Genomic DNA, 20,899 nt, shown 5'->3' on the forward strand with positions numbered 1-20,899 from the left:
ATGTTCTTTTGTTTTCTTGCTTTATTTTGTTGCATTTGCATGGTTTGCTTGTTTTCTTGGAACAACCTTATCTTGTCTGTCCCTTCTTGTGTGTTTCCTTTTTCTTTGGTTCCGGCGACCAAGTAGTGAGCCCGATGCCTTGGATTTTAAAAGAAGTGTTTTAAAAAGAACTTTTAGATAATTGTTTAATAAAGTATTGTACACTGTTAAATCTGTGTTCTGGTGTCTCTTGTTACTTTTTTTTAGAGATATCTCCACCTGCTGGTCACAACATGTTGGGATAAGAAAAATAACAGGATTGTTTTCATCTGAAAGATTAAGGTACCACAGTTTCTTAAATGCTGTTAAGCATTGTTTTATTTATTTTTTTATCAATGGGTCAGTCCAGTTTTGATCGCAAGACAAAAAGTGCTCGTTGATTTATTGTCTTGAGACTTTTGATCAAAAAATGAACTCGCTTGGTTTTTAAATAAAAAGGAGAACCCTAAGTCCATATCTAACATCAAAGACAAGTTCTTGTTTAACCTACAACAATGACAGCTATTTGATGTGATTTTTTATTATTATTATTTTGGAGTGGGTGAATGTAAAAACCTTTTTAAAAAAAACAAATGACATGCCATTGCGTACACAATCATTGTGCTTGCTTACCTGGTTAAACTGCGATTTATTTATTTTTTCTTCATTTTAGTAAGTTCATCAGTCAGTGCAAATAAAAACAGGTGCCTTCCATTGTCACTTCTAACGCTTGCAATGGGATTTGATAAAACATTTTATCTCTTCTAGTTCTGCCTTTGTCTAACACTACACACTGCCTGTTTTCTCTTCGTAAAACATGGTTTAAGTTTCTTCCATCTCGGCCCGCCTTCCAATATTCCTCGTTGGATGTCAGCATCGTTCCAGCTTCACGCAGCCAATGCTTTTTACGTACCGCGTGAAGCATTGGCGGTACATATTGAGTCTGTATTTACGGATCAAGCCATGACTGTTTGAACACATTGGGCAGCAGCGGGACCCCAGGCCCAATTTTCTCGGGGTACCGAAGAGCTGCTTGTCTCTTTTACTTCAAGTGTCAGGACTACACTGCCCAAAAAACCTTCAGGAAGCGAGACACCTAACGTTTCTAGTGACGTACACATTACGTATTAGCTCACTAACCAATGAGAACAATTCCAAGATTCTCCTTGAAATGTGATTGGATGTTGATTACTTGGCTTCGGTTACAGACATTGCTGCTTGCTGCGCTTGCAAGGGTAATAAAAAGTAATTTAAATACACCATATTTAAAGCCGCCCAGCGCGTTTCATGTGGTTCAGGACATTCAGCTATGCTTGGCTCTTTCGGTTGAGCAGCTTTACTGGTGAACAGTGTGTGTCGGCGAGTCCATTGCGCTGCCTCATCAGACCGACATTTTACGGCGGTGTTCATTTACTCCTCACCCGGAAACCCACGATGCAGTCTGGTCGAAATGCGACCCATAGTAACTCCGGCGCGAATGATTTGGACAGAGCTGAGAAAACGGGACCAGAGCTCCACAGCAGCAACATTTCCAGCCTCTCCCCGGAAGGCGTTTGTCCTTCGGCAGGGAGGAAGCGAGTGGTGACCTCGCTTTTGGTCAGTGAGAGACACCTGAGGACCCCGAGTCCTCAGGTAGATGACGACTCAGAAGCTGAGTCTTTTCGGGATGGGAGAAGCGAAGAGGTCGACCGAGATACAAAAAGCAGAGCGTTTTTGTGGTGCAGGGACTTTTTGTCTGGATCATGGAAAACTGTTCAAGAAGCGGATTTTCAAATTAGTATTGTCAGGTAATTATTGGCAGTTATCTGTAAAAGGTGGGATAAATTAGTAGAAGCATTTTTGTCAAATTTTGCTAAAATGAAGTGAACACGATATTCCTAACTTTTGTATTTTTTGTTTTATAATTTTATTTCTTTCCACATCCAATGTTGTACCAATCAGCAGTGTCAACGTGCTGCAATGGCTCTTTGAACCTTTTAGTAAAAAGGGACATTGGAGACAACGGGTTTGGTTTCTACCCTTAGGAGTAACAAGTACCACCACTTGGTGATGTTCTCTTTGTATCGCTGTGGAGAACTTTTGGATAACTCTTCTTTGCCAAATTGTTTTAATTCAGCCACATCACAGGGTTTTTGAGTACGAACATCCTGTTTATGGACTTTATCCCACCAGCCATCCCTGACTTCTTTGAGCCAACATCATGGACGGTTCTACAAAAGCCATTACAGGGGCCAGTGTCCCTGTTCTGTTAACATGAATGCACAATGAGCATACATGATGCAGGATTTGATCTAACCCTTCCAGAAGGCGGTGCGGCACCCTGCAGTAGGGTGTGCTGCCCTGCGGATGCAGTTTAAATTGTCTCTTTGATGTTATGGGTAATTACTGTGCAGTCCATTCCATAGCTGAGCAAGGCAGAAACACAAACAGTGTAGCTTGGAGCTAGCGCTGTGTCATTTGTGAATCAGTAGGGAACATGCTGCTGAGAGGAGCTGCACCGTGTGTGTCAGCTATCCAGACAGAGCCAATAAAAGACAAAAGCCTTTGCACAGTTTTTTTTCCCCCAAACACACTGTGTAAGTTTACTAATAGTGCTCAATGTAGACAATGTTAGCAAATTTATGACTAGTTAATCCATGCTAACTTGCCATGATAGCTAATTGGCTTGTTAAACAAATATTAGTATTCTAGTTAACAAGAATACTAATGTTACCTAGGTTACATCCCCTGCTGGTTGGTTAGTTAATCCTAGGAATAAACTCGATCCTCTCTCATTTCTGTACAGAAGTTGTGCTCGCTATTGTTTCCTCAAATTTAAAAGAAATCTTTATTGCCACAGTAGAGAGAGAAAGGTCAGGGAGGAGACAGACCAGAGGCCTGCAGCAGGGACAGTGATGCAGGGTCTTCCTTTCAGGTAAGAGAGATTAGTGATGGGTCATGCTCAAAAGCATCCAAAAGAACTGGCTTTCTGAAAAGAGCCAGACTTCCCATCACTAAGAGAGAATATAACTTGCTGGGAAAAATATATCGGTTGCAGGGAGAAATCATGCATCAGGACAGGGTTTTATAGAAATTCTCTCATTCACACTCCAAAATATGTTAGTCTGTAACTATTCCCAGCTCCTGAGGAGTTTAGCTTTTTTTCTTTCTTTTTTTTTTTTTTATTTCTCCTTGTTGCATTTCCACAGCATGCTCCGCCCTGGGGAGAAAGTCATATTCAACATATCAAGAAGTGTTTTTGTCAGGCAGACTTTTGACAATCTTTATGAAAATTCTGTGCAGCAAATTATGTAACTTCTAATGTAAATATTGTCTTTGTTTTTCTTAGTGGTGGACTGAGTAATCTACTGTACCTGTGTAGCTTGCCTGACCATGTCCCATGTTTGGGGGAAGAACCCCAGCAGGTGCTGCTGAGAGTCTACGGTGCCATCTTGCAGGTTGGCAGGCTTAGTAGAGGTCATCAAGAATCTGTGTTTGGCCATGAGTCTGCCTCACTGCTAATATCTGTTATTGCACTAGTTCTTGCTTTGTAAGAATAAAATAAACATATCCTAATCGCTTTTTTTCCCCACTCAGGGTGTGGATTCTCTGGTACTGGAAAGTGTGATGTTTGCTATTTTGGCAGAGCGAACTTTGGGGCCAAAGCTTTATGGTATCTTTCCAGAGGGACGATTGGAGCAGTACTTACCGGTACGCAACGTTTTCAGTCCAAATGCTCTTTCTGATACTCTGGACAATATCTGTTTGATTGTTTAGTTATTTTCTGAGTCTCTCTGTCTTTTCCTAGAACACTCGCATGCTCACAGAACAGCTCTCCGACCCGGTCATTTCGTCTGAGATCGCCACCAAACTGGCCCGCTTTCATGGCATGGTAATGCCCTTTAACAAAGAGCCCAAGTGGCTGTTCGCAACCATTGACAAGTAAGAACAAGACACAGTCCCACTTTTCTTTCTGGACAGTTAATGCATTATATTTACATGGATTTGTTGTCCTCTCTGCTGTTTTTAAAGATACATGGATGAAGTGATGAAGATTAATTTTGTGCGTGAAACACATGTGAAAAAGTACAATAAACTGATACAGTTTGATCTGCCTGCTGAGCTAAAGAGTCTCCGGTGAGTCTGGCCATATGGTATTAGCTTAAAGTTTTAGCTAAATATTTTGCGGAATGTACTTTTAAGACAATATAGATCCTTATAAAACTCATTCAATCATTTTTACTAAAGAAAATGGTCCCAGTATACAGACCGATAGATACATGTAATGCTCTTTAAGTAAAGCTTACCCTTTATCAAGTAGGCTACATCACTAGATATGGTACGCAGCACAGCTAAACAGAGCAACATAATTGCTTCTTATCCTATTTTCAAACAAATGTGACATCGACTTGCACTCATGAGCCAAAAGCAGGGAAAAGTTCCAATTGCAAAAGTAATTAATTTCAATTAAGATTATTTACATAGCACCTATTCACAGTACATACCCTTTTGGCACTTTACAGAATGTCATTTTAGAAATGTAATTTCAGTCCATTCCAATCTTAAGAGACATTCCAGATCATCCTAGCTATCAAGTCATACATTAAGTTCATTATTCATATTGGTTGAAGTTTTCTACCTAAGGAAATACAGATTGTATTGTTACTGATGAGCAGGATTCACTTCTTGTCGACAAGCATGATCATTCTGCAGGTTTTTGATAGATGTCGCAGTTTTAAATCAACCAGAAAAAGAAGACATTAAAAGATTATCACCATTCATGTATCAAAGTATTTGAGTTTATCTGACTAAGCTTGATAAAATGTAGATTTGGACCACCAATCGAGTAAATTTACTGAATCCAATCTTTTGATGATTGATTGGTTCCTTTTCTTTTCCACTCAATACAGTATCATCCATCCCTACATTTTAGTTGGGATGCAGACTATAAATGCATGCATCTTTATACTTTTGGTTCTTATTAATTCATTCGTATTTGTATTGGAGAGTTAGGGATACAGTAACTTGTCTCCTTCACAATTCCTCACATCTATCGGTAATGTAAACCGATTCCTTCAGTAGTGAAAGATTATGTTCACTTCCCTCTCACCGCCTGTGTGGACCCATCAGAAGCTTGAGCTTGTTTAAGATGAATGAGGCACACCTGGACAGCAAGACATTTATTGCACAGAAATTCAAGACTTGATAGTTTAACGTTACTTCATTATTAGAAATGGAAATTACCTTTATTATCTCACAATAGGGAAATTCAGGTGTTGCAGTAGCAAAGTGACAGACCAGCTGAAGCAAGCAGATTCACACCAAGATGGAAATATAAAAACGGAAAGTAAGACAAAAAAAACGTATGGGGGGGGGGGGGAAATCATCAGATTGAAAGAAATGTTGTGGAGTAGGATAATTTATTTGTGTATGAGAAACGGCTGCAAACTATTTACAAGAAACTGAAAAAGCTGCAAGTGACAGCAGAGATGTACATACTTGGCTTGCTGGATATAAAGTAACAGCTGGTGGGAGGAAGGCTCGACACTAACTCTTCTTTGTACGGAAAACACAAGTCTAAATGTTCTTTGTTCTCAGACCAGTTAATGACCTTTGAACCTCTGTTTCCACGACTTCACTTCTGATTTCTCCTCATAGTTCGAAAGTCCGAACCAAAGCAGGATCAGGCCACTGTGTATCTGTTTGGTGTTGATGTGGAAACCGATGTTATCTTGTAGATATCTCTGCGTCTTCCTTTGAAGCAGGATTAGTACGAGATTTATTGTAACCTATTTAAATCTGCTCTGTCAGCTGTTCTTAATCTTATCTCAAGATGGATTAATTTCATAAGTCTTTTGACACTTGCACAGAAAACTTTAGGGGATGTTTTGTTTTTCCTGTAGCCTTTCTTTGTGTCCTTCATAGTATTTTAGCGTTGGCTTTTATTTTTCAAGTCAGTTCTGTGAATTATGCAATGTTAAGTAAAAGTACATCAGACTTTATAACGTATTTGATAAAGAACTGGAGAAAAAATACACAAGTAATGCACTCTCCACTTCAAAAATGTTTGTTTTTTTTCTTTTACAGCATCTAAGCATAAATGATGCAAGAATGTGAGCCAAAATTGATATCCCATGTTATGGCTGATACAGATACTTACCAATATTTTATATATATTTTTCACTAGAAAGCAACCACATTGCTGACTTCACCATCGTTTCTCTCCCCACAATTCTGCACTGCATCACTGTCACATGACCGACCTCTCCTCCTCCCGCTCCAGAAACTAACAGCATTAAGATGGAAATAAATACTGGTTCTTAATATCGGTGTAATTTTACTTATTGCATCTATACTGACATGTTAAAAAACTGCTAATATTGGGCTGATATCGGCGTTGGTGCCAATTCCTTGTTAATAACATTTTCTTTGTGTCCATTTTCTAAATATTTTAGTTTAATTTTGTGGCAATATCTGCATATGCAACACTGATGCCTTCACTGTGCAATTTTCCTGTTTAATGTGTTTATTGTCTTTTCCGGTTCTCTGGCTGTTTCATTAACAGTTCTTTGTTGGCAGCGACTCCATCACCAGTGGTGTTTTGTCATAATGATGTCCAAGAAGGTAAACGTGTAACTACTCTCTCTGTGGAAGTTTTCCATACATTAATGTTTTTTTCTCCAGCCACACTTTCAACCCTGATTGCAATATTAATATTAAACCTGATGTCAGCTGAAGCAGAAAGTGTTTCCTTGAACTGTGTATAATAATTGTTTTCTTCTTGCTTGACTCTTGCAGGAAACATCCTTATCCTGGAGGACAGGGACCACACATCGACAGAAAAGCTGATGCTGATTGACTTTGAATATAGCAGTTACAATTACAGGTAAAATGAGCCCTTCAGTTATAAATTCATTGGAAACACAAGACTTGGGTCGAGTAAGCTCCAAAGAAGCCCTTTTGTTCAGAAATGTCTAATTTGGACTCGTGTAACAATGCTAACGCGATAATTTTTCCTTTTTTGAAGGGGTTTTGACTTTGGGAACCATTTCTGCGAGTGGACGTATGATTACACGTGGAATGAGTGGCCGTTTTACAAAGTCACACCTGAGAATTATCCGACCAGAGAGCAGCAGGTCAGTCAAAATCATGGCAATGAGGAAGATTATTCATCTTAACCATGTAAATTAGAGATGATATCTGGTGATGTTCTATATACTAATGACTGTAAAACACAGTTTAAGTAAGTGGTGGGTGATATTACAAAAAAAACTGTCAATATATTTTTCACTTCGATAACAAAATCACAGACAATGTTACAAATTTTCTGTTTTCTTTTTTTTTTTTTTTTCTCAAAATTTTTAAGTGGATATGGCCAAACAATTATGTAACTTGATTTAAGTTCTCTTTTGAACTATTAAATTTACCTTTGGGATAAAGTATTTTTGTAATTGAATTTGAGCTTCAAAACTGTTTTTTTTTTATTAGTTTGTTTGTTTTTTTACTTTTTAAGCCCTCAGCAACAATTTGACTCTTAAGCAAATTAACTTTKTAAAAATCATTAATCACTGCAATGGGTAATTTTAAACTTGGAGGATATGCAACACTTTATACATTTAAATTCAGCCTACAAGGTTACACCCCAATAGATGCTGTGCTTGTTGTATAGTAACATCTAGTGGTAAAAACGTGGTAATTGAATAGAGATCATGAGAGATTCAAATAAATAAATGAAGCGTTTCAGTAAAATTCAGTCAGTGTGCCAACTATAAATGATTTATTGTGGATTTTTTAACATGCAAAACCAAAACTTTTTTTTTTTTTACCATCGTTTCAGCTTCACTTCATCAGAAGTTATTTGGCTGAGCAAAGTCGACACACCAAGAGTGACCTGGATCAGACACAAATTGAAGAGGATATGATAATTGAAGCAAACAGGTGAAGCTTTTAGAAATGCTTCACTGCAGCAAGGATATTCTTTTATTCAAGTTTCTGAAGAATCTGCACACTGCTAAACCTGTGTTGTTTTTATAATTTTACTGTAGATATGCATTAGCATCACATTTCCTCTGGGGACTGTGGTCCATCATTCAGGCCAAGTTATCCAAGATTGAGTTCGGGTATATGGTAAGGTTTTGTTTTGTTTTTTCAGCACATGAACTTAATTTGCTTTAGCTATCTTTTTAAACAACGATTTAAGTTTTTAACTTTTTGTTTTAGAAATATTTGAGCAATCAAGAATCTAATTGCAAATTAATTTTGTTGAAAGAAAAGTTAAGTTAGCTTCTTTTTTTTTTTCATTTAAATTAACGACCAAATGTGATTCTTGATTATTCAAATATTTTAAATAATACGGTTGCATGCAGCATTTACTGGTAGGTATTTAAGTGTAATAATTTGCTTAAATCCCTACCAGTAGATGTTATTCATATTATAGCCACAGTGTGCATAATTGCACATTATGCATACTTTATTTAACTTCATGTTTTTAATTTTTGTAAATATTTCAGAATGATTAAGATCCGTACTTTGAAACTGCAAGTGCAGGACAAGAAACGGTGAAGAAATATTTAGGCTTTTTCATTGAGAAAAATTTTTTGTTGTTGTTTTCTAATCCACATTTTCATTAGTTTTTGTGTCTAAATGCATCTTATTTCCTTGAAAATCCACAGCAAGAATGTTGACAACTTTAATTAAAAATATCAATCGGATAAATCATATGAAAATTGTTATACGAATCAATTGCATTCTTTTATAGAAGGTACTTGAAGTATTTATATAAAGCAGATGCCACCTGTACTCAAAAGCATATTCTTATTTTTGAGATTATAAATGATTTTTCTTTCATTTGACATAACTTTATCATTTGAATTAAAGTCCTTACAGAAAGATAGAAAAAGGGTTAGTGTTTTCCTTCTCCATTGTCATCAAAAATTCAACATTTTCCATTGCATGTGGTTACTTTTATGAAGTTCAAGTGAGACATTTCAGTTTTGTCTTTTAAATTTTAATAACGGTTTTGCCAATGTCTTTTTTTTATTTTTCGCAGGATTATGCTCAGAGCCGTTTTGACGCCTACTTCAAGCAGAAAAAGCTCTTCTCCTAAATTCCTGCATCTGGAAATCAGAAAGTACTGTCTTTTTCCGTGTTTACCACCTCTCCAGCTCCGCTAATGGCTATGCAAGGATTTTTATACTATCTTTAATTTGTCTGATTATAATTTGTGAGTGTAAACACAAGAATGTAAAAAGATGTTTTAAGAAAATGCACACATTCAATTTGTTTAACACTTTTATATGAAGAGTTATGAGTTGATAACCACTCAGTATATTTTTGGCTATTTAACTCTTAAGTTAACCAGTTCTGGACCACTTTGTGACATTCATGCATGTTTAATCTTTTGTCTTGCCAGAGAATTATTGTCTTCACATTGGACTGTAAATTTCATTATTTTCGTAAATGAATCCAAACTACAAAGCTTTTTTGGAATAGAACGCTTGTTTGTAACCCATTAATGTTTATTTATTTATTTTTTAATTCTACTTAAGTTGTTTTGATGTTCACTCCACATTAGGATGTATACACTTCTAATAGTGAATGTGATTAATTCCGTCCCTTTGTATCAAAACTGATTTCCTTGTGACTTGCATGCTCCATATGTTACCTTTTTTTGAAAGAAGAAAACAATTTTTTTTTTCTCCAGATATTCTTCAGAACTGAATAAAATTTAAATCATACTCGTATTACACACTGTATCACAGTAGTCAGTGATACTGTTCATGTAACCATGAAAGTAACTGTAAGGTTTATGTTGTTAAATGTTTTTTTTTTTTTTTGCCCCAACATTTTTTTCCAGTTACTAACTGATTGCTTCTGCTTCATGTCTGCTCATGTACAATACTCATGCTCATTCTTATGTTCATGACTGTAATGATTAGTTAATTGTACAATATGCACTGAAATGTTAAGGTTGTATGTTATTTGATTTCAAAAGATGGTTTTTACCTTGTGTAGAGACTTTGTTTATATTGTCTCTACAGATATGTTATTTATTTAAACTATAACTAGATGCCTGAACATATTTCATGTGATGTAATTTTTGTAAAAAAAGAGTCTCCATTTTTAATCAAAAACATTTTTTTTTCTGTTACAATATCATTCTATAACTACTTGGATATGTTTGGATGTTTTTTTTCTCCCACAAACAAGAAAAATCCTAAACTTATTAAACTTGTCCTCAGAGTCCAAATGGCTTTTTGTTTATGAGTTTTGTTTCTTAATCACCATGACGGCAATCTTGCTTTAAATTGAAAAGTACAGATCAAGTTTTCCAAATTAGAATATCATTCATTTTAATAACTTTGATTAAATTGAAACTGGTATATAGTTTCATCACATAGAGCGGAATATTTGTTTGCTGCTGTTGCTAATGTAAATTCAGGCTCTTAGAAAGTTTTAATATTTCATAAACGAAATTTTTTTTATTAATGCAGAAATGTGGTCCTGGTGAAAAATATGTTGATCTATTTTACAGTGTGCACACTCAATACTTTGTCATGACTCTGCATGATCAACTGGCACAGAGGCGATTAAACTATTGCCGTAGTGAGATGTTAAAAGTTCTGGTGGCTCTAATTTTTAATATAAATATAAAGTGCTGGAATGTTTATCAGCGCATATACAGGTTTTACTCTTCAAATTAATCCGTGAAATTTCTAATTTCTTGAAATGCACCAGTATTTTGAGACCCCAGTGACGACATGAGAGCAGTCTGGGTCCCTCATTTAATCCCACTGAGTTGACACTTGCTCCACCTTCGAGATCTAAGAATAGACCAGCCAACATGGACTGCTCTGCTCAAAGATCGAGAGACTCCCCGGTAACATTTTGATCCAGTTAAGAATGAAAAGATTTGCTCCAGAGGATTTTTTTTTTATATCTGTGTTTGTGTATATGCTCTTGAATACTTTAATGACTTTTTACTTTGTTGTCTTTTCCCCTCCCATTGGACTGTGGTTTTCTTAGACATACTAAACTGAGTTAATAGTTCTGGATGCTTGAATTATTTTTTTAAGCTGCATTGAATCACTGAATCAATTTCCCAAACTTTAGATGAATGGAACACTCTCAGTATGATTAATGCAATCAGAAAGTGTTTCATAATGCTCATTGAATGCTTGATCTTGTGGTTGAAACAAGGAATTAAAAGGCTGTTGGGTGCTAATTCAGTTGTAAACAACTGGATAGCATCCACCCAAATCCCTCCTAGAAGATTCTATCAAGCAGACTCAGAGTGGAAAACCAATGAGGCCCTCCGCACATATCACCTAGGAGACAAAAATGGAGCCAAGGTTACAATCCAAACTAGCACACATGCCTTTCATGTGAGTACATATAAGTTTATAAGTTTCCAAACTGCCAGACTAGTTAATACAAATCCAGTTTAATGATTAATTTCACAAAGGTGGACCTCCGAAAGCTTTCAGAGTGCAGCGAGTACTTCAGAGCTTTGTCCCAGTCCAGCATGAGAGAAACCTCAGAGAGCCACATTCATCTGGATCACGTGTCCTCCTCCATTTTCCACAATCTCCTTGAGTTCTGCTTCAATCATGATTTTAATGTTCCCCGAGAAGAACTGGGGGTACACATCCAGGTATCCAGTCAAACATGAAGATTTCTTGGTTTATTTTAGGTTGTGTAAGGCTAAATCCAGTCACTGTCTCGTCTTTTCCGCTCCTCAGGTGGGCAGCTATCTTCTGGCTGAAGCCTTCGTCTCGAGGTGCCTGTTAGCCCTGGCACATGAACTCAGTCCATCGAACTGCTTATCGTACTTGAGCCTTGCTCAGGAAATTTTCTGTCTACAGCTGAAAAACACGGTGTTCGCTTATTTGAGCCGGAACCTTCTGGAACTGCAACACGTGATCAGGTGTGTGAAGTTATGATCCGCTGGTTTACTAAAACATCTGAAATAACTGAGACAGATTCATACATCAGGTGTCTGTGCGATGAGGAGAGGGAGGAAGTCATCAAACTGAGAGCAACAGGAGAACTGTGCCTGTGCAGCCTCAGGAAAGAAAACCTGACTTCCTGGAACGACCCGGAGACAGAACGTGCCCGGAACATTTTCACCATGAAACTTTCAGAGGACAGTGAGGACTGGCATTCAGTCACAGAGCTTCCCTTCAGGGCCGATAAGTGGTGTTTTACTGTTGTAGTGCTGTATAACTACTTGTATGTCATAGGAGGCTACAGGCAGCGCAGGAAGAGAGGCTGGGAGTTCATTATGGCTTCCTTTAGGTATAATCCCTTTAACAATTCATGGGTGGCTACATCACCTCTGATAAAGGTATGAAAGGCCTTGAGCTCAATAATCTAACTGGTTATTTTGTCCAAAGTTACTATTTTTTTCCCTTTATTTTTTATAATTAAACCAATGATCAAAATGTTCTGTTTTACAGCACAGAAGGCACTTCAGTGCAGTGGCCTGTGAAGGCTTTATTTATGCGTTTGGAGGCTGGTATTTGGATTCTCTGGTGTCTCCAGACTCCAGTACAGCTCTGTACACAGCAGTGGAGCGATACGATCCATGGGAGGATACATGGAGGTTTGTGTGGCAGCCCAAACACAAGCTCACTTTCGTCGTTGCCATCACTGCCACACACGACGGAAAATTTCACAAGATTTGATGAAGACATTTAGTGTATAGTTTTGAATTCAATGCTGATTTTCTGTCCACACAGGCTGAGCCTTACACATACAGAATCAAATACTGACTAAGTGTCCTCCAATTATGTCCATGATTGGTGTGCATAATTTCTGCCTTAGGTTTGTGTCCCCATTACCACTCACCGACTTCCAGTTCACCCTGTCGTTATCCCATGACGTCCCCCTCACTGCCAGCCTTGGAGAGTGTATCTATGTGCTGGGGAGCATCCAGAGGACAGGAGAGAAATTACTGTTGCAGTACAACACAAAGCAAGGTGAATTAAATAAAAACAAAACTAACATTATGCTTGTCCTCTTCTAACTCCTCTGTATGTTGTTGTTTGCAAAATGTCATTGTTTATTCATGGCACACATCCACAGTTCAAATGAGTCGTCTGACGTCTGTACTTCCTCTGTCTCCTAGACTCATGGTCTGAACTGCTTCCCACCTTGACGAGAGCTGATGTAGACCTTCCTACTCTGTACTTCCTGGGCGCTGCTGACGAGCTGCTTGTGATTGGTGGGAACAACTCAAGGAATGTGGTGACATCATTCCATGTAAAATCAAAAAGATGGGGGAAGGTAAAGATTCTTAGGCCTGATCTAATTTCTTGGAAGAGAGTCAGCTAAGCAGAGATATGCTTCCATTCAAGATATTTTTGATGTGTTATTCTTTCTTCTCTCCAGATCCACAGAACAGAAAGAGTGTCATATGCTGGACAGGGGACATTTGTAGGTGACCAGCTGCTGATGTCCAGTATTGACCACAACACTGTTGTGAGGCTGGATCTCTCAACCCTAACCATCAGGAGGCTCCCACCTTTACTTGTCCCCATGCGTTATGAGGCTATCTTTTACCTTTACTTTTAATGTTATAGCTCACTGGTTTACCTAATATATACCTTTGTTTATGGAGGAATGAGACGGTCATTTTAAATGATTTAAATATTTTATTTTATTTCAAAATCACCTTGGCACTCAATGTTTCTTGGTGATTTTTAAAGGTTTTTGTAGTATTAGTGGCCTTTATTTGCAATTTTTAGACAAAATATTAGCAGAAAGGAGGGAGAAATGCAACAAAGGTCCCAAAACTCAAAATCCTGGCCAGCTGTTTTAAGGACTAATCTTCTCAGAATATCAATCTGAGAATATTATCCACCTGATCTTATAATGCTGATACCATTATCCCCTTGGTGCTTTCTTATCTTTGTCAAATATTAAGTTGTTTTCCTTTGGATTTGTTGGGATCTATTCTCTTTTAAGATGTTTCTGATTAAACAGATTATCCACAGCTAATCCAGACAGCTCATCTCTTTGGTTATTGGTGCTTAATTAGTCTACATCACAGTTAATTTGTTTGTATTTATTTAAAAAATAAATGAAAATAGCAGCACTCTGGAGCACCCCAATATGCAGGCTGCCACGGTTTAAGAATTACGGAGATAGGAAAAGATGGAGTCAAAACCATTATGACAGACTGGGAAGGGTTTTTTTCAGAATGCGGTTTGTCATAATGCTAGGGTAACTATATGCTATTTCTAAAGCATCTCCACTCAGTAACATGATATAGTGTTGGTGTTAACTGTGCATTAAAGGCAACTAGTAGCCAACTGCTTTATATATATTAAGATCAAGGCATCACAATGTACTGATATCTGTTTTTGTGTTTTCCAGTGTTTCAGCTCATATATGTATTTGGAACATTAAAAATTCCCTGAATCAAGACGGTGGGCTAAAACTAATTTCAAGCATCTTTTTTTACCCATTTAGCAAAGTTGTCCAAGCCCTGTTAAATATCTTTTAAAACCGTGCCTCTGAAATCAGGATAATGTGGTATCACAACCAATGTGATCTCTAACCGCAGTGGCCAAGATTTTATGAAGGACCTCCGTTATGGGAGATAAAAAATTAAGTGGCGTTATCCAAGCTACTACCTGACTAGAATTCAAATGAAAACATACAGAAATAAGTAAAAAGTTGAGAAAATTGAAATGATTCCCCAGAATCTTCAAGATTTGAAGACAGTTTGTCCTAAAAAATGGCAAAAAATCACACTTCATAGTCTCTACGAGAGATTTCAAAACTCTTCTGCTAAGTAATACATTTCCCTCAGCATGTTCATTCCACCTTCGTTACGCATAACCTTATTTATAGACATTTTGTTTTGATTTCTTTTAATGGGTTGTTACCAAAATTATTGTAAATTTAATGTCAAACAGGCCACATGCTTGACAATGTCTGTAATATCCAAATTAACAACTTTGCTGAGTCAAATAATCTTTTACTGGTAAATTAGGTGAAATGTCATAAGGATCACATTCAGTTACATGGCAGGGAGAACACCAGGTCAGGCGATGTCTATGTTTGGTGTCTGGTTACAAAGAGAGGCATGTTGTGGGTGAGAGAGGACAGGGAGAAGCACAGGAAGCAGTGACTATGTTCACTACCTGAGTAAAGCCACGTCAAGGACACAGAGAGCACAAGTTTCAGTACAGAAGAAACCCACTGGTTCTGGGCTGCAGACCAAAGTCACTGATTACCAGCTTTCCTTTCACCTCTGTGTGTGTGTAACCATCTGCCTGGTCTCAGAAAGGTAAAGTACACTCTTGATCTTTATGATTCTTTGACTCTGACAACTGGGACACAAATTTCAAGTTTTATGAAAACGACAAAGTGCTGACCTGTTTAGGTGCGTTGCTTGTTTTCTAAGTGAAAAATCTATTACAAACTGGTGGAAAATTGAAATGACAAAGTAAAATACAAATATTTGTACAGTTTGTATTAAACTAATGACTTGTGCAACTTGCTTCAATGAGATGAACTTAAAATTAGCAGGGAATCTGGACATTTTTGCCGTCCCTTGTTGGTCCTACTCTGTGTTTATATTTCCATTCCTGTCTGAGTCGTTCTGCACATGCTCTGTAGATGTACCACTATATCTGGCCATTGAACTTTGTCCCAGTTGGGGATAGTTTGGTCATGTGACATGGAAAAAGCCATACCAGACCTGCCACTAAAACACAATATGCAGGTATGTTGGAAGTCCAAATATTTCTGTTTAAGACTTCTGAGGTACCTGACATTTAGAAGTCAGTAGTTTTAACTTTACTATGTATTAATTTATTTTACTAATGCAGACATCTGCACCTCACCACCTCCCACTTTTCAAACTTTGCCTGTTTAAATGCACGAGTGCCAAGCCAGTTGTTTTTTCTATTTTTTATTTCCACAAAACAGAACAGCAAAAGAACCATAACTTGTGTAAGTGGAAAATGTGAATTCAAAGAAGCTCATAAAGGTGGTAAAAAAAATACTCTTTATGTTCAACACCCTGCACAATTACTAACACCACAAGTAAAAGGTGGTGCAGTTCAGATACCTTTTACCTAAGAAGTAAAAGGTAAATATATCCTTTATGTAGAGTTCATGTATTAATCATGGAAAAAAAATCCCACCTTTAAAAAGTAATATAACAAAATCAGACAGATTAATCCCACTTAGTAATGCCAATATCAATTACTATTAATAAGTTAAGCCTTTTTAAAGTTTCTTAAACTTTTTTTTATTTAATCCATAAATTCTTGTGTCCCCTTGATTTATTTATAACATGACAGAGATGCTGTTGAACATAGCATTATATATATAAAGCTAAAGCAACAATTTGAAGGTTTAAAACAACTGGAACTGTGTCTGAGAGGTAAATAAAAATGTATAAAATTGTTTACATCCCCACATCTCACTGTTGAAGAACTGCAGCACAGAATGTTATGTTGTCATGTTAGCTTGGTCTCCATAACAACCATTTATTTTCAAATTATTTTAACCTTAGCAACTGAAACAGTTGCTAAGATGAATGTAAACATTGTATAGTGTAACATTTAAAAAGATAATATGACATTTCAAATCAAATGAGAGAAGGTTCTTCGTTATTTCTAACATGGCGCCTATATAACTTTAAAACATTTGCTTGTATTACAATGCTAATGCCATGCTTAAACTATCTATGTTAGTGATCTAGGGAAATGGCTGAGGCCCATCAGGCAGTGGGCTTCGAGTTCACTGTGCGCCCAGATGGTGTGGATGTGAAGCTGACTAAGGAGGTCCTCAAAAACATCTACCTGTCTTCACTCACTGCCTGGAAGAAGAAAGCCATTAGGCTGAAGGTAGAAACACAATTTCAGCATATGTGTCTATGTTTAAAGCATTTGCAGTCAGTCAAAAAGATTGTAATAACTGATTAAGTCTAGTATTTAAAATCACCAATGGCCATCTTTTTTTATTATTATCGAATATAGGTAAAAACAGAAAACATATTAAATCATTTGCATTTTATACAGAATGGAATACTGACTGAAGTTTACCCAGCCAGTCCGTCCAGTTGGTTGATAGTTGTGATTGCCATGATGATGTCCTTGTACACTGGCACAGACCCCCCTCTAGGAATAATAGATACCATCAAGAAAAACCTGCCTTACCAGTCAGTATCATACACTCATAAAATATTTAACTCAGTCATTGCTGTTTTGAAAATATTCATTTTGTGTGTGTGTGTGTGTGTAACAGATCATTGTGTCAGTTGCTCCAAACTTGTCAGTCTTCACATTTCGCAAGTAGCTGCTGCCATACTGACAGATTTTTGTCTTTTCTGAGCAGAGACTTTTTGTCAGCGCAGGCGAGAGCAGTTGTGAGCGCCATCCTGTTTGCCACGGCAGTATGGCTGTTCTTCATCCACATCATACGATTCGCTCTAAAGACTCTTCTTTCCTACCACGGATGGATTTTTGAAACCCATGGAAATATGAGGACAACTACAAAAGTGTGGCTGGTGGGTTTGCTTCAAGTCAAGTTTATTTGTTTACATCAGCAATAAGGAAATTGCTTTACATCATACAAACACAAAAAATACAAAGTTACAGGACACACAGTCAATGATTGAAGCATTGCATCAATAAAGGTCTCTGTGTTGCTTTTTAGGTGATAGCTCCCCTATAACCTTTGGTGTTCAGGATTTTCATCAGTGTATTTCACTTACACAATCTGAGTCTTTCTTTCACTATTTGTGTCACTTTGGCCCATTCGGGGTAAAATCATAGCTAAGAAACTAAGAAACCTGTCAGAGGAGCATAGGAATAAAGTATATGCATTTGATTTTAATTAGTTTTCATTCATTCAAAATTATCATTTACCACCCAGAGACTGGTAAGGTTGCTCTCTGGACGAAGGCCCCTGCTCTACAGCTTCCAGGCTGCCTTACCCCGACTCCCCGTCCCTCGAGTGAAAGACACCATTGAGAAGGTTTGTAGAAGAAACACAAGTGAATTACGCTAAAAAAATGTCGGTAACACTTTATTTCAAGGGGTGTGCATAAGACTGACATGAGACTGTCATAAACATGACATGACACCTGTCATGAACATGAAGAAGTATTTATGACAGTTGTCATGAAGTGTCATTTGGTAAATAATGACACTTTCAATGCAAAGTTGCTCCAAAAGTTGCATTGAAAGTCCATTAAAAATGCCAACTTTGCATTAAATTGTCATTATTTACAAAATCATGCAAAGTTGGCACTTTTAATGGACTTTTAATGCAACTTTGCATTAAAAGTGTCATTATTTACCGAATGACACTTCATGACAACTGTCAAAAACATTCATAAAGACTTCTTCATGTTTATGACAGTGTCGTGTCAGTCTTATGCACACCCCTTCAAATAAAGTATTATCAAAATGATTTTGAAACATTTCTTAATTGTCCCCTTCAAACCACAAATGCAGATTTTAGACAAAATGTCCCCTGTTTGTGTTGCACTAGTTTAAGTAGTGAGAGGTGGAAATCTGCCTTGCCAGTATGGCAGGAGACGTAGCCTGAAAGCATTATGTGTCGTTACGTAATGCTTCATTCTCGACTTCATTCCGTGCATCTTTCTCGTAGTATCTTGAGTCAGTGCGCCCTCTGCTGGACGACGATCAATACAAACGAATGGAAGTTTTGGCACGTAACTTTAAAGAAAACGAGGCATCTCAGCTCCAAAGGTACCTGGTGCTAAAATCCTGGTGGTCAACAAATTATGTGAGTGGTCTTCACATATTTTGAAATTAAATCCCAAGTTTGCTGAATTTGTTTATGAATATTTTGTATTGATAATGCCCTAACATCTACAGGTAAGTGACTGGTGGGAGGAATACATCTACTTAAGGAGCAGAGGTCCAATAATGGTCAACAGCAACTTTTACATCATGGTAAGATGAAATACAGTTATGTTTATTTGTTTAGAAGGGACTACAAGCTACGAACGTTTTCAACAAATTTTGGCTTTTACATAAACACGATTAAACATAAAGTTTAAGTAACAAAGCATCTATTTTGTGATTGGACATCTAATGTCTCCAGCTGATGGTTTCATGTTTTTGTTTGAAGGACCTTTTGTATGTGACCCCAACGCACCGTCAGGCTGCCCGAGCAGGAAACATAGTTCATGCCATGCTGCAGTACAGGCGCAAGCTGGAGCGTGGTGAACTTGCACCGGTAATCTGCCCGTTTTACAAACCATACCTGTTTTTTCTGAAACATACAAACCAAAAAATGTGGAAACACTGTGCCTGGAGAATGTTCTACCATTCAACAAACTACAGCCCAGTGAAATCTTGTTTTCTTTYGTCCAGCTTTGCTCGGGTTTTTTGGCACTTAAATTCCATTTCCTTCCAGATCACTTTGGCTGTAAACATGAAATTTTATTTAAGTTAATTTGTCTTTTGATTTTTTGCATTTATCTGTTAAGTAACACCTTTATGTTCTTCATTATCTACCTGGATTTTGTTTGTGTCACAACTTTCACTTTTTTCCTCATTCAAAGTTTTACACATAACTGACTGGGAACAGTGATCATCTTTTGCACAATTTTTACACCCAACGTCAATTTAGTTTGAGGTAAACATGAATACACTTGTCCCATGTTTTCACTTTAGAAATATAGAAATATACTTTCATTTTCAAATTATACCAAAGAAAATGTATGCGGCATTAATAAAAAAAATCTTGTTTTAAGTGTTTTAATTACACAACCGACCGAACATCGTCCTACTATGGTTTCTCTATTTTGAACCTTGTGAATTGATGGATGGTGATGATATCCTAGTCCCTTCTCTTCACAGATGAGGGCTTTAGGGACCGTTCCGATGTGTTCCACTCAGATGGAGAGAATGTTTAACACCACTCGTATCCCTGGTACGGAAACAGGTAAGAATAATATGTATGGTTTAAGCACTCATGCACTGGTTGAAGTAAATCTTTCCAGCACGCTGCACTTGCTGCCCTTTTGGGCTAATTTCTATCAATGTTGTCAACAGACTCAACTCCAACAATGACTCTCCTGTTGTCCTATTGTAGTTCTCCAATTGTTCTCTACATTGTTAACATGAAGACATTTGCCCTAAAGCAAATGGCATAAATCAGATGATGTGTAAAATAAGATCAAAGGCACATAAAAAAGTGAAATTAAAAACGACCCACAGCCAACAGTGTGATAGTTTTAGTCATTTAAAGCCAGCAATGTATTAACTTGCTAATAATGCATGATTTTATTGCTGGCAAATTTTCACACTGGCACTAAGCTACAAATTTCCTCGTTAATACCACATGCTTTTCAGCTTCAAGTTGAGTATGATTCAAGTTTATACCCTTCTTACTCTGTCTGCAGATTTTGTACTGCACCTGACAGACCGAAAGCACCTCGTTGTCTTCCACAGAGGCCGCTACTTTCAAGTGTGGTTGTATACGGGGGGGCGCCACCTCTTACCCAGCGAACTGGAGAACCAGTTTCAACAGATTCTCAATGACACGTCAGAACCGCAGCCAGGAGAACTGAAACTAGCTGCCCTCACTGCAGGAGACAGGCATGCTCAAACACACAGTCTCACAGCACAGCACACTAAAACCCTCTCACCTGCTAAAGATATGATACTTACTCTTTCTTACTTTGTTTTCCAGAGTACCTTGGGCACGGACTCGGCTTAAATATTTTAGCAAGGGACCAAACAAGGAATCCCTGGATACCATTGAGTCTGCCTCATTCTTCCTGACACTCGACGAAAAGCCACAGGGTTATGATCCAGGAAAGGCTTTCTCACTTGACACTTATGCCAAATCCCTACTGCACGGCAAATGTTACGACAGGTAGGCAGAGAAGACTCGGGGG

General features: G+C 37.5%; 3 protein-coding genes across 5 annotated transcripts in view; all 3 read left to right on the forward strand.

Annotated features, from left to right (window-relative positions):
- The first annotated feature begins 1,210 nt into the window (after nucleotides 1–1,210).
- On the forward strand, nucleotides 1,211–10,250 carry chkb (choline kinase beta). Its single transcript, XM_008411335.2, has 11 exons — nucleotides 1,211–1,805; nucleotides 3,347–3,455; nucleotides 3,595–3,708; nucleotides 3,806–3,939; nucleotides 4,030–4,134; nucleotides 6,563–6,621; nucleotides 6,796–6,883; nucleotides 7,025–7,133; nucleotides 7,835–7,935; nucleotides 8,043–8,124; nucleotides 9,047–10,250. The coding sequence occupies exons 1-11, from the start codon at nucleotides 1,306–1,308 to the stop codon at nucleotides 9,101–9,103; spliced, it is 1,458 nt and encodes a 485-aa protein (XP_008409557.1). The 5' UTR covers nucleotides 1,211–1,305; the 3' UTR covers nucleotides 9,104–10,250.
- Nucleotides 10,251–10,772: 522 nt separating this feature from the next.
- LOC103466038 (kelch-like protein diablo) lies at nucleotides 10,773–14,427 on the forward strand. Of its 3 annotated transcripts, none has more exons than XM_008411339.2 (9): nucleotides 10,773–10,876; nucleotides 11,227–11,381; nucleotides 11,462–11,650; nucleotides 11,739–11,923; nucleotides 11,992–12,343; nucleotides 12,456–12,601; nucleotides 12,823–12,977; nucleotides 13,127–13,284; nucleotides 13,390–14,427. In XM_008411339.2, the coding sequence occupies exons 3-9, from the start codon at nucleotides 11,522–11,524 to the stop codon at nucleotides 13,570–13,572; spliced, it is 1,308 nt and encodes a 435-aa protein (XP_008409561.1). In that variant the 5' UTR covers nucleotides 10,773–10,876; nucleotides 11,227–11,381; nucleotides 11,462–11,521; the 3' UTR covers nucleotides 13,573–14,427. The 3 variants fall into 3 exon arrangements, with proteins under 3 accessions (XP_008409561.1, XP_008409558.1, XP_008409560.1); XM_008411338.2 differs by having other exon boundaries at nucleotides 10,854–10,876; nucleotides 11,023–11,381; XM_008411336.2 differs by having other exon boundaries at nucleotides 10,784–11,381.
- A 680-nt stretch (nucleotides 14,428–15,107) lies between these two features.
- Nucleotides 15,108–20,899, forward strand: part of cpt1b (carnitine palmitoyltransferase 1B (muscle)) — an 8,317-nt gene continuing 2,525 nt past the window's right edge. The window contains exons 1-11 of the mRNA XM_008411340.1: nucleotides 15,108–15,295; nucleotides 16,713–16,865; nucleotides 17,040–17,179; nucleotides 17,356–17,527; nucleotides 17,896–17,997; nucleotides 18,637–18,774; nucleotides 18,867–18,944; nucleotides 19,123–19,230; nucleotides 19,857–19,941; nucleotides 20,402–20,597; nucleotides 20,692–20,877. Coding sequence (XP_008409562.1) covers nucleotides 16,725–16,865; nucleotides 17,040–17,179; nucleotides 17,356–17,527; nucleotides 17,896–17,997; nucleotides 18,637–18,774; nucleotides 18,867–18,944; nucleotides 19,123–19,230; nucleotides 19,857–19,941; nucleotides 20,402–20,597; nucleotides 20,692–20,877 — 1,346 coding nt within the window. The 5' untranslated portion in view covers nucleotides 15,108–15,295; nucleotides 16,713–16,724. The remainder of the gene's footprint in view (nucleotides 15,296–16,712; nucleotides 16,866–17,039; nucleotides 17,180–17,355; nucleotides 17,528–17,895; nucleotides 17,998–18,636; nucleotides 18,775–18,866; nucleotides 18,945–19,122; nucleotides 19,231–19,856; nucleotides 19,942–20,401; nucleotides 20,598–20,691; nucleotides 20,878–20,899) is intronic.

This window comes from Poecilia reticulata, linkage group LG6 (assembly GCF_000633615.1).
Source record: "Poecilia reticulata strain Guanapo linkage group LG6, Guppy_female_1.0+MT, whole genome shotgun sequence".
Lineage (NCBI taxonomy): Eukaryota > Metazoa > Chordata > Actinopteri > Cyprinodontiformes > Poeciliidae > Poecilia > Poecilia reticulata.

Excerpts from the sequence above, each read along its gene's own strand:
- LOC103466038 (XM_008411336.2), top strand. The coding sequence starts at position 11,130 with ATGATTAATGCAATCAGAAAGTGTTTCATAATGCTCATTGAATGCTTG. Across the intron at positions 11,924-11,991 it reads GAACTGCAACACGTGATCAG|GTGTCTGTGCGATGAGGAGA; the intron begins GTGTGTGAAGTT and ends TTCATACATCAG. Across the intron at positions 12,602-12,822 it reads CCATGGGAGGATACATGGAG|GTTTGTGTCCCCATTACCAC; the intron begins GTTTGTGTGGCA and ends TTTCTGCCTTAG.
- chkb (XM_008411335.2), top strand. The coding sequence starts at position 1,306 with ATGTGGTTCAGGACATTCAGCTATGCTTGGCTCTTTCGGTTGAGCAGC. Across the intron at positions 3,709-3,805 it reads GATTGGAGCAGTACTTACCG|AACACTCGCATGCTCACAGA; the intron begins GTACGCAACGTT and ends GTCTTTTCCTAG. Across the intron at positions 6,622-6,795 it reads TCATAATGATGTCCAAGAAG|GAAACATCCTTATCCTGGAG; the intron begins GTAAACGTGTAA and ends TGACTCTTGCAG.